Raw genomic sequence first — 12,380 nt, 5'->3', positions numbered from 1 at the left:
CATACAGCCACAGCAGTCGTTGCATAAAGAGTTTCTAAAAGACTTTCAGACTTACCAGAGCTGCATAGTAGTCTAATATATCACTACAAGAAGTTACTTTGATTCAAGATTATACACTAATTAAACCCTTGGGAAAATGCAGGGAAAAACTCTGATTCTGCTGATATTTTCCACCAATGTTTGTGCAGCTGCACTTCCCAAAAGGAATAAAGGTAAGTCCAGTGAGAATATAATAAAAATTGAACTAAATTAAAGGAAATAAACTCTTCAAATGTCATGTGATTCTACTATGGGTAAAACTGTTTGTGTCGCAGGAATGTGTATCAGGAGTAGAATTATTTTGGACAATCAATTACAATAGGCAATACAGATGGACAAAATTTGTCAATAAATAACAAACAGAATGTAAATCAGAATGCCAAAACACTATTGACTGTGCTTCGACCATTCAAGACAAATTTTGCTTCAGTGTATTTAGTTAATTGTGTGTGTGTTAGCTTTTATTTGTTTATGTTCATGCTGATGTGTACCATACAATAATTTGGATCTACTTGTATGCAATGGTGTTGGACTATATGTTTGTGTTGATATCTTTTCTTTTGTGCTGATGTGTGGATGTTTGTCAGTGAGTATGTATTAATTGTATAACTGCTGGTGTCCATATTATGCCTTCTTTTTGGGTAGATCATGAATTGGGCAATAGTAGAAAATAGTTGATAGTGAATCAGCAACTTGTTTTACATGTCTTGAATTTTCCTTCTCTTGAAGGTAGAGCAACCTTCAATAAACGGTTGCTGGACATGCTTCTTAACATGAAGTGATAGTTTGGTCATTGTAGTTTGAGAAAATGTGATGTGGGCTTTTATACCTGATGAGGCAATACTTCTATTAGTTCCCATAACTGAAAGATATAATAGATGTTTATTAAAGATCCTGATAGATACACATATTACACTTCAGTGCCTGGGCTAAAATAAACTATTTGGTTACAAGCTGCAGCATGTTTTTCCCAATGTGCCATGTTTCTGTTGGCCCCAGTTAAGATGCATTCTGAGACTATAAACCCTCAGGTCAAATGCTATGATATCATGATGATATGATGAGCATTTCTCTTACAGATATACTGCGTTATGAGTTGCGAGACTGAACACATTTTCCTTTGGTTGAAGATAAAAATATTACCCTAAACAAGTCTACATGGTTAAACATTGGCACATTTGTCAATTTGATAATAATGCAAAGAGAGTTAACATGATTAACAATTCAATGCAACATTTTAGAAGGTTGACTACTCATCCTGATTGAGTGATTGCTTACCCAGCTGGAGAGGTACATGTTGTGCTTGATTGCTGTCCGCTGACAACTTGCTGTCATTCAACAGCATTACACATCATCTTAGAATCCATACAGAGTGGAAAAAGACAATTTGGTCCATACTGACCCTCTGAACAGCATCCCATCCAGAGCTACACCTACCCAGTATTTCCCATAGGGTAAAAATAATGCCCCAGTGGCCTAATAGATATGGCACAGGCCTCCTAAACCAGGGATTGTTGGTTCAAGTCCTATCTGGGGTGTTTCTGTGGCCTGTCCTTTGTTGACTTTATTCCAGTATTTCCCATGCCTAGTCCACCTAACCTGCACATCTTTGGATTGTGAGAGGAAACCTGTGCACCCAGAGGGAACCCATGCAGACATGGAGAGTTTGCACAATCTCCACACAGGCAGTCACGCAAGAGTAGAACCAAACCCAGTCCCTGGAACTATGAGATATCAGTGCTAACGACTGGGCCACCGTGCCACCACAAACATGATCTTCAGCTTTTTTTCTTAAGTTTGCTTCCTGACTCTGCTTGCGCATGATTGGCATGTTGTACATTGGCCTGAACTAGCTTCTCATTAACTGTGGTCTCTGTGGACTGCTGGTCATACCACAACTAGACATTTGGACAAAAAAACTGAGGAACAGAAGTAGAAAAGTTGGCTCTGCTATTCAGTGTGATCATGGCTGATTTGTTTACATTTGAATTCCACATTCTCATCTGCACCCCTGATAACCCCTTGATTTCTCTGCCTGTCAAGAATCTATCCGCCTCTCTCTTAAAAATATTCAATCGTCCTGCCTCCACTGCTTTCTGAGGCAATGTCCCAGAGTTATACAACCCGCTGGACCATTGAACAAAAGAACTGCTATTGCTGTAAATCTGAAACAAAAGCAAAAATTGCTGGAGAAACTCAACAGATCTGGCAGCATCTATGGAGTGAAAAGAGAGTAAATGGTTTGAGTCTAGTGATCCTTGTTCAGAACAAGCCTTCTGACTGGAGAGGAAACATCATAGGACCCAAAACATTAACTTTGTTTGCTTTCCGCAGATGCTGCCAGCAATTTCTGTTTTTTGCCTCTGGACCATTGGTAAATACCTCCTGGAATTTTCCAGAAGCCAAGATAACCTTGTGTACAGACACCGCAGTGTAATTTTGCTGATGCATGCAACTGATGCTCTGTTATATGCTATAAAACAATCTCTCATAGGCTGAACAATGGAGTGCAAATGGAGGATACACATCTTTCAGATACATAGTGTTTTTATGTTGATACTAACTCTTGTGTCTTTTATGGACATTAATATTTGTAACAACTTTGTATTCCTTTATAACGTTGACATGGTGTGTGAGATAAACAATATTGAAAATTTGGTTGTCTTTCAAAATCTGCCTTTCGCTTGGTTGTCTCTTTATTTCATTCATGTGTTTGCATTTGTGCACATTCTTAAAACTTTTCTTATTGATGGCATTGTAGTATTATAACATTTGAATCATCACCTAGTATTGTTCAGGGATCTGGCTTGAATTTTGAAACCATATTTCTTGCATGCATGCGTCCAATGTCATTTGATAAAACATACTTTGCGGATGTAAAGAAACACATGTCAACTTTTGGATAGGTATGTCAAACCACAACAATTGCAGATCTTGGTGGTTTGGTGCTCTTACTGACTATAGCAATAGTGTTGGATGAACCTGAAAGATGTAATTGTTGTTGGCCTGCCACTATGGCTTCATGCAGCCATCCATCTTCAAGTAAGGTGTCAATGATCAGGCTCTCTATCATGCCTGAAAGCTCCTTCCTGAATGCTTTAATCAGTATAGAGGTGATTATTAATTCAATGGCCTCTCTAAAATTCTACTTTGGTGAAATTACACTCGTACACTTTGCTATGGCATCTTATGACAAACTCATCAGCGGGCATTGACGTTTCCATTTAAATACAATGACGGAAGCCTGGAGCCTGTTAATCCTGAAGTTAATTCTTACTTTGAACTGGTCTGTGAAAACTAACACATGTTTCCAAGATCTTTCTGACCTTCTACAGAAAGTCTGGAAATAATAAAACTGGCCAGCACATTAAAGAGAGGCCTATATTTAAGCTGAAAGTAGCCTTTGACTGCCTTTTAAAAATAGTAATGTTTTAATAAGTCTCTTTTCTCTCTTTTTCACTTTTAAATAGTAAGTTGTTGGTTCTTTCTCCTTAATAAGAGAGACAGAACTTCCAGTAATGTGGACCTATTAACTGTAAGCAGAAAAAAGGTATATCTGTAGGCTTCTACTAACAGAAATTGATGGTATTAGACTTCCAATTGTTTTGAAGTCAAGAGCTGTCATCTAGCTAACCTTCAGTGAGGTTTCCAAGTGTCTACCACCAAAAAAATGGATTCCTATAAATGGTCATTGCTGCTTACCACTGTGTTGCTACCAGGGCCTCCCATTATGATGTGGGCTTTTGCCTTCAGCAGAGAATGTGTACCTGATGAGGCAATACTTATGTTAATTCTGTAAAACTCTGGAATTAAGAGTATAATGATGACTGTGAAACCATGTCGATTGTCTAGAAAACCCACCAGACCTTTAGCGAAGCAAACTATCGGTCTTTATCGGTCCGGCCTACATGTGCATCTGGGCCCACAACATTGAACAGTGCAGCACAGTACAGGCCCTTTGGCCCTTGATGTTATGCTGACCTTTTATCCTGCTCTAAGATCAAACTAACCTACACATCCTTCATTTTGCTATCATCCATGTGTATATCCGAGAGTCACTTAAATGTCCCTAATGTATCTGACTCTATAACCATTGCTGGCAGTGCATTCAATGCACCCACCACTCTCTGTGTAAAGAGCCAACCTCTGACATCTCCCCGAACCTTCCTTCAATCACCGTAAATCTGTGCCCCTTGTGATAGCCATTTCTGCCCTGGGAAAAAGTCTCTGACTATTCACTTTGTCTTTGCCTTTATCATCTTGTACACCTCTATCAAATCACCTCTCACCATTCTTCACTCCAATGAGAAAAGCCCTAGCTCCCTCAATCTTCCTTCATAAGACATGCCATCTAGTCCAGACAGCTTCCTGGTAAATCTCCTCTGCACCCTTTCTAAAGCTTTCACATCCTTCCTACAATGAGGCGACCAGAACTGAACACAATATTCCAAGTGTGGTCTAACCGTAGCTCTATAGAACTACTGCATAACCTCAAAGCTCTTAAACTCAGTCCTCCGCTAATGAAAGCCAAGACACCATACATTCGCCTTTTTAACAATCCTATCAACTTGGGTGGCAACTTTGAGGGATCTATGGACATGGACCCCAAGATCCCGCTGTTCCTCCAGACTGCCAAGATTCCTAACTTTAACCCTGTATTCTGCATTCAAATTCGGCCTTCCAAAATGAATTACTTCACACTTTTCCAGGTTGAACTCCATCTGCCACTTATCAGCCCAGTTCTGCATTCTGTCAATATTCTGTTTCAACCCTACAATAGCCCTCCACACGATCCACCACTCCACCAACCTTTGTGACATCAGCAAACTTATTAACCCATAATGTGGCTGATTCCTAACTTTCCTCTGGGAAATTAGATATGAGTAATAAATGCTGGCCTGGCCAGTGACACCACATCGTGCGAAAGAATTTTTAAAAATTATACTTCCTGATATATGCTTACACTAAGTCACAGGAACTTTAGTGTCTGGGCTAATACAAAGCTATTTGGTTACAAACAGTAGCACATTTTTCTTCATGTGGGAGTCGAAAAGTGTGACGCTGGAAAAGCACAGTAGGTCAAGCAGCATGCGAGGAACAGGACAGTCAACATTTTGGGCATAAGCCCTTCAGCATGCTTCAAGTGGTCCCAGTTAAAAGAGAGATGGAGAATGTTATACCCTCAGGCCATATGCTATGAAATGATGAGAACATCATCTCCCAAAGGTATACTGCATCATAGCTGGGCCAGCAAAGCGGCTCAGTTGTTAGCACTGTTGCCTTGCAGCACTAGGGATCCGGGTTCTATTCCAACCTCGGGCGACTGTCTGTGTGGAGTTTGCACATCCTCCTTGTGCCTGTGTGGGTTTCCTTCGGGTGCTCTGTTCCTCCCACAATCCAAAAGATGTGCAGTTGGATGAATTGGCCATGCTAAATGGACCATAGTATTCAGGGATGTGTAGGTTACGTGCATTAGTCAGGTGAAATGGGTCTGGATGGGTTACTCTTCGGAGGGTTGGTGTGGACTTGTTGAGTCTAATGGCCTGTTTCCACATTGTAGGCATTCTATTCTATTCAGCTGTGAGATAGAATGCAACAAATATCACATAGTTAATAATGGATTGACATTAGTATGATTTGGAGGTGCCGGGGTGGACTGGTGTGGACAAAGTTAAAAATCACACAACACCAGGTTGTAGTCCAACAGGTTTATTTGGAAGCACTAGCTTTCGGAGCGCAGCTCCTTCATCAGGTGGTTGTGTACAAAAAAGGACTACAATTCCAATTGTAAACGTTTTCAGCAAATAAAACAGTGACACACCACTAACTATTTACTTGTTGTGAAATTGCGGTATAAAAACACAATATAAGCGAACCAGAATTACTTTTTGAAAAATTATAACAATCATCTTAAGATATCTTTCAAAGTACTAAAGACACAGAAACTGAAATTGCTGGAAAGGCTCAGTAAGCCTGGCAGCATCGGTGGAGAGAAATCAGAGTTAACGTTTTGGTTTGAGCGACCCTTCCTCAGAACTCAAGTTTCCAGCAATTTCTGTTTTTGTTTCTGATTTACAGTATCTGTAGTTCTTTCCATTTTTACAGCACTCAGCGCTGCTGTTGTTGCAAAGAAAATCATCAGCATTTTCTCTCTTGGCTTGAAAGCTAACAGCAGGATTCCTTTCTGCGAGAACAACTTGTTGTATATCACAAGCATGAACAGACACAGAAAAGTGTGCAGGAAATATATAATGGGTATTTGCACTCAGTTACCCTTTATTTATTTTTCTTGGGGACCAACTGTAGATTTATTCAAAAATATCAGGCATGTGACAGTGAGTCACTAGTATGAAAGGCCATGGAATACAGTCTTGGATTGCAATACTGATGGTCTGAAGCAGCTGTGCAAAGTTGCTTGTGGGAGGTTTGTCCTTCAGCTGAATAACAATTGAAGACAAACGCTTTGTTAATGGAAAGGTTTCTGCTGATTAGTATCTGGTTTAGACCAAATGACGGGTCCCACCTCTAATTTTCTTGGTACCCCTCCCATTTAGTCAGTTGTTCCAGTGTTTTGAATAGATTTTAAAGCTGCCACTCATCTGAAAGTAAACCATTTCCTCTGGGAACAGATCGTATTGCACAATCCTGATCCAAGAATTTCTTGAGAAAAACAAGAACTGGTGAATTATCTGCCAGCTGGGCGTCTGTGTCATTGTATGGAAAGTCTGTGACGTCTCTTTCCCATCAAACAACTTTACCTCCTGTAGGAAGCTGGCAGCAGCAAACAGTAATCACATGGAGGAATGTGAACCAGATGCCATCAGCATTTATTAAAATCTGTTCAAAGTATGTTTTGTAAACATTCAAAGGATGTGAATGTTGCTGGCTAGTCTAGCAATTGCTCCCCATCCCCATTGCCTTGGAGAAGTTGGTGGTGCACTCCTTCCTTGAACTGCTGCAGTCCACTAGGTTTAGGTACATCTACAGTGCTATTTGGAAAGGAGTTTTAGGATTTTCACCCAATGACAATGAAGAAGCAATGAACTACTTCCAATGCTGTGGGGCTTGGAGGGCAACTTGCAAGTGGTAGTGTTCCCATGCGCCTTCTGCCCTTGTCCGTTTAGAAGCTTAAGATCTTGGGCTTAGAAGGTGTCAGCAAAGAAGGCTTGGTGAGTTGCTGCACTCAACTTGGCACATACTACTATCCCTGTGCAACAATGGAAGGACTGAAATGTGATGCATAGCCAATCAAAGAGGCTTCTTTTGTGCTAGATATTCTATGGCTTTTCGTGTGTTGCTGGATTTGTTGTCAACCATGCAAGTACAGAGTATTCCATCACACTCCTAACTTGTGTTTTGTAGATAGTGGACAGGCACTGGGGACTCAGGTTATGAGTTACTCACCCAAGAACTTCCAGTCTTTAACCTGGACTTATCGTATTTATATATCTAGTCCACTTAAGTTTCTGTCAATTGTAAAATTCAGGAAACTGTTAGTGGAGAATTCAGCAATGATAACGTCTTTGAATATCTAGTTCAGATGACTAGACTTTTTTCTTTTAGAAGATGGTCATTACCTGGCATGTATGTGGTGTGAACATTACATACCACTTATTAACATAAGTATGAATGTTGTCACTAGGTTTAGAGGGAGGCAGCTGCATAGAGATAATGTCACTAGGCTCTGAGGATATCGATTCAAATCCCACCATGGGAGCTGATGAAGTTTAAATTCAATTATTAAATCTGTAAAACAAAGGTCGTCTCATTAACGATGGCCTGAAGCCCATCTGAAGCACAAAAATCCTTTAGGAAGGGAAATCTTTACCTGATAGGGTCTACATGTGGCTTCAGATCCATTGCAATGTAGTTGTTTCTTAACTGTTGCCTGAAATGGCCTAGGTGAAAGTGAGTACTGCAGATGCTGGAGATTTGAGTCAAGAGTGTGATGCTGGAAAAGCACAACCGATCAGGCAGCATCTGAGGAGCAAGAGAATCAATGTTTCAGGCAAGAGCCCTTCATCAGGAATAAGGAATGGCCTACTTAGCCAATCAATTCAAGGATCAAGGGATGATTAACAAATTCTGGAATTAACAAATTCAATTCCCATGTCGCATAAAAATAAAAACCTAACTGCCCAAGGTCATGAAGTACTTCTGTATGTGAGGAATCACAAATTCTTTTGAACACCGCAATCATCAGTGAACATCCCTACTTCTGATCCTAATGGAGAAAAGGTCATCGGTGAAACAGTTGGGGATGGTTCTGCCCAGGAGAATACTCTGAGAAAGTCCAACTCAATGTATAGGGAGTCACAGGTAATGGGTACAGCCAGAAAAGACAAGCTAGAGCCAAGCTTGAATCAGCCATGGTCTTACTAAATGGCAGAATACTCTCAAGGGGTTGCATGAGAGTATTGGAGAGACTGCTGCTCCAAACACTTATGTTCTTAGGCCCAGCAGATTTTACCTAGTGGACTCCATCTGAATCTTGGCAATCAATTGTTCAACTGGAAAATAGAAGCAGATTGACAGGAAAAGGTGAAAATTGGGTGGAAAACTGCTTGTTTGGCATCAGAAATAGTAACAAGAAGCACAGTAGGTTAAAGAGGGGGGTGCTTGCAGGGTCTCATAGTTGGGAAGATTCAGGAGAGTAGAGGGGCTCTGGGGAGGAATTTTACTACTCAACCTCGACTAAGAAAAGGTTTTTGAATGGTTTGTTTGGGCTCCCTGAAAGGTTTATCTCAGAAGGAATGCTGAAGCTGTATCCTGTTTAAGAGAGGGTTAAAGTTACATTTGGATCATTGTAATTCATGGAACTCCAATGGGGGTGCCTCATGGAGCTACAAAACCAGCAGCATTAAAAAATCAAGATAATGGAATGGAGCATAAGACTTTTTTTTTTACACAGAGACTGGTTCATGTGGGGGATGAACCTCCAGAGAAATGGTGGATGCAGATGTTACAATGTTTAAAAGACATTTGGATAAGCACATGAAGAAGAAATGTTTGGAGGGACATGGGCTAAGTGCAGGCAGGTGGGACTAATTTAGTTTCAGATTATGGTTGGCATAGACTGGTTGGACCAAAGGGTCTGATTCCGTGCTGTATAACTCTATGATTCTATGACCTACTCTCTTGATCCAACCCCAGTTACTGTGCAGGTTAAAATCTAGCCCCAACTCCCACCCCATATCACGCTCTTCCCATTTTTAATGGTCTGTCTTACAAACCTACCTTTGGTAGTTAAGTAGCCTTGGCAGCTTTCTCCATGCCATTCATGGTCATAACCATACACTTGACATGGAGGTTCACAAGATTGGGATGTGCTTTATCCAGTATATGAAATATACAAATAAGGTTCAATTACAGAGCTGAGGGTCATCTCATAGGTTCTTTCAATAACATGCCTGAGATTTCAAGCTGTGTATAAGAGGCTTTAAGGACTTTTGTACTTCACAGCACATTGCACTGCAGTGTGTTATATGTGATTATTGAACTGACATTGAACACATTGAATCAGTTCTCATTGTTCTTGGTTTATTATGTTCTTTATGTGTAAGCAAGCTAGCTCAGAGCCACAAACAATCTAAGCAGTAATAAACAACAAAAGTATCCAAAATATGCCACTCAAAATGTGTTGCTCCATTAGCTTCATCATTCAAATCAATGGCGTTTGCACATCCTTTGAATAGAAACTACTTTTAACACTGCTACTGCATAATATTATAAGCAGCCTCACAGATATATGGCTTACTGCTCTCAATTGCTTCTTTAAATCATATTTGCGAAGCTTTCTTCAATTGTTTATCACCAGTTTCAACAACAACAGTTAGGCCGGAAGCATTGCAACTGGTTCAGCTTGTGGTCAGTGAAGCAATTAGGAACAGTGCTCAGCTGATGTTATTCCCTGATCTTGCATGTCTTGGTAACAGAACATACATTTTTTGAAATGATCAAACAGGAGCCCGCTGAAGTTTGAAAATCATGATCAACATCTCCTTTTCCAAGCTGCACTTTATTTCTTTTGGACCCGTATATGTCACTGGCAAGACTAAAATGTTCTTTATGTTCTTGTAAAATCTTGTTAAATATATGCAAAGTCTTGAGTTCCCAATATAATGTATAAATATCACAAAGAAAGGAAATGTTCAAAAACAGAGGACAATCTAAAGTTAGTGGTTTCCAATTAGTCAAATTAAATAATGGAAAGACCATATATAATTATTGTTTTATCTATATATAACTTTTGTTTCATCTTTGTATTTATGAGCTTACAACAAAGACCAGGGTAGCACAGGAACATGCCCTTCGGACCACCAAGCCTGCACCAGCACCTGATACTTTTCTCAACTAAAAGAACCTTTTTCCTCTATGTGGTCTGTATCCCTCCATTCCCTGTATCTGTCAAGTTGCCTGTTCAACAAGTTGCCTGTTAAACATTGCTACTGTATCCAACTCCACCATCTCCTCTGGCAGCGCATCCCAGACACTTACCACCCTCTGTATAAAAAAAAGCCTCTCACATCTCCTTTGAACTTACCTTATTTTACCTTAAACCTATGTACCCTAGTAATTACCATTAATATAACTGGCTTTATTATAAATGTTTAAAGATTACTTAGCGATCATTTGAATTTATAATAAAGTACAACTATAGTATAAGTGACGACATTTGGTAAAATGGATTTGCTGCTGCATACAATTAGTACGAGCAATAAACTCCAGACCATCCATCACTCTATATGGCACTGACCCTGGCTTGGCAGACGAGGTCAGCACAGAGAATGCCATGTACAGTATTCAGGGACATAAGAACAAATACTAGAAATCATGTCATAGCTTGAAGAACCTGCCACATGCCAGTTTGGCACTGTAGGATAATGTAACATGAGGTTTTCTCAGCACAACCTGTCCTGCTTGTCCACTTCATTTCACAGAAACAAGTATGTCATTATAGTTGGGTCTCACTCACATTCATACTTAAACAGGTCATATATTCATTTGTAAGTTTCAATTTCACAACTCCAAATGTTTCAGACAGCATCTCCTGTAATCAAACATGCTCACTTACTATAATAGGCTTTAGATGACATGGCAGCCATCAGTGACATCTTGAAAATTGGAAAATATTATAAAGTGTTGGCTGTAATATGAGTAATATATGATATAATATCTGGTATATCTGAGATACCTTGTCCTGATTCACTGCCACCAATCCTTTATCATGCTATTACTCTAAAAATCATAGAGATATACAGCACGGAAACAGACCGTTTGGTCCAACTCATCCATGCCAACCAGATAGCCTACACTAATCTCGTACTATTTGCCAGCACTTGGTCCATATACCTCTAAACCCTTCCTATTCATATACCCACCCAGATGCCTTTTAAATGTTGTAATTATACCAGCCTCAACCAATTCCTCTGGCAGCTCATTCCATACACACATCACCCTTTGTGCGAAAACGTTGCCCCTTTTAAATCTTTCCCTCTCACCCTAAACCTATGCCCACTTGTTTTGGACTCCTCCACCCCAGGGAAATGATCTTGTCTATTTACCCTATTCATGCCCCTCATGGTTTTGTAAAGTCTATAAAGTGACCCCTCAGCCTCCGACGCTCCAGGGAAAACCGCCGGGAAGAATGCAACCACAAACTTGAGCTATCCAACCACCTAGTAGTCCTTTATATCCTGATGGATGGAGTTTGCCTTCTCATATCACTTAACCCTTTTGGGTACTCACTGCCTAATACATCTCTGCTAAGCATTTATTTGGTTATTAAATTCTTTATATAATTGTTTCAATTAAGTAAATTATGTTTATCACTAGCTGATATCCCCTCACAAATTCCTGACTTCATAAGTGGTTAATGTCTTGATTGGCTTGAAAGTCTGCTGTTTGACAATGAAATATTCAGTTACAGTTCATTGCTATACTGGAACATTGGTAGATAACATGTGTCCCAGGCTTCAAGACAGCAGCAGCAGCAAGGGCAGAGACAGGTGAAGATAAACTGAAGTCCAGGCACAAAGACCCAATTCTTTAACTTGAAGACAATAACAAGAGAGGAGGCAGTGGCTAACAGCTGCAGCTAACTCCTTTGAACAGAACACTCTGGAACCAACTGTTTATATTAGATTTGGTATTGTGTAATGAAACAGAACTAATTAGGAACATCAGAATAGAAATACTTCTAGGCAGCAACAACCATAATATGATTGAATCTTATATTCTGTTTAGGTGGGAGAAGAGTGTCTAAGAGCTGATGTTCGCTTGGAAAAGGGACAGTTGGAAAATGGGAAGCCTTCAGAAATGAGATAACGAGAATCCAGAGA

General features: G+C 40.0%; 1 protein-coding gene across 3 annotated transcripts in view; it reads left to right on the top strand.

The window, feature by feature from the left end:
• The first annotated feature begins 5 nt into the window (after positions 1–5).
• The window catches only part of LOC122559630 (protein FAM180A-like), a 77,167-nt gene continuing 64,792 nt past the window's right edge, over positions 6–12,380 (top strand). The window contains exon 1 of one of the 3 annotated variants that reach the window (XM_043709428.2): positions 6–212. In XM_043709428.2, coding sequence (XP_043565363.1) covers positions 137–212 — 76 coding nt within the window. In that variant the 5' untranslated portion in view covers positions 6–136. The remainder of the gene's footprint in view (positions 213–12,380) is intronic. The other 2 variants (XM_087997253.1, XM_087997254.1) reach the window with 2 other exon arrangements.

Source organism: Chiloscyllium plagiosum, unplaced genomic scaffold, assembly GCF_037043375.1.
Source record: "Chiloscyllium plagiosum isolate Xiang-an unplaced genomic scaffold, Cpla_swu_hap1 HiC_scaffold_19, whole genome shotgun sequence".
NCBI classification, from domain to species: Eukaryota; Metazoa; Chordata; class Chondrichthyes; order Orectolobiformes; family Hemiscylliidae; genus Chiloscyllium; species Chiloscyllium plagiosum.
Note: the sequence above shows the minus strand (reverse complement) of the source record. Positions and strands in the feature narration are given on the sequence as shown.